Source organism: Cariama cristata, unplaced genomic scaffold (genome assembly GCF_000690535.1).
Source record: "Cariama cristata isolate BGI_N322 unplaced genomic scaffold, ASM69053v1 scaffold41200, whole genome shotgun sequence".
Classification (NCBI taxonomy): Eukaryota; Metazoa; Chordata; class Aves; order Cariamiformes; family Cariamidae; genus Cariama; species Cariama cristata.
Window position 1 is genome coordinate 1 of NW_009594996.1, and position 337 is coordinate 337.

Below are 337 nucleotides of genomic sequence, written 5' to 3' on the forward strand. Positions count from 1 at the left end.
CCTTCTCTCCTCCCTATTGCTCTGCCTTTTCCCTTTGCCATTTTTCCTTTTCCCTTCTCCTTTTTTTAACAGTGATGCTTGGGGGAAAAAAAAAGCCTAAAGCAAAACTGTCTGTGCAAGAAAATAGTAACAAGTAGTTTCAAGATTTATAAGCCAGGATTTTATGTTATATATTTACAGATTCAATCTGTGTGCCAGGCTTTGATCCAAACCTTAGCATGATGACTGGAATCACTCCGATTAACCCAATGATACCAGGCATGGGGTTAGTGCCGCCACCACCACCAACAGATGTGCCTGTAGTCAAAGAAATAATTCACTGCAAAAGCTGCACGCT

General features: G+C 41.2%; 1 protein-coding gene across 1 annotated transcript in view; it reads left to right on the plus strand.

The window, feature by feature from the left end:
* Nucleotides 1-180: 180 nt before the first annotated feature.
* Nucleotides 181-337, plus strand: part of LOC104161511 (ecto-NOX disulfide-thiol exchanger 1) — a gene marked incomplete at both ends in the record, with an annotated part of 23,673 nt that continues 23,516 nt past the window's right edge. Inside the window, one exon of the mRNA XM_009699984.1 lies at nt 181-337. This exon is cut by the window's right edge and continues 41 nt beyond it. Coding sequence (XP_009698286.1) covers nt 181-337 — 157 coding nt within the window.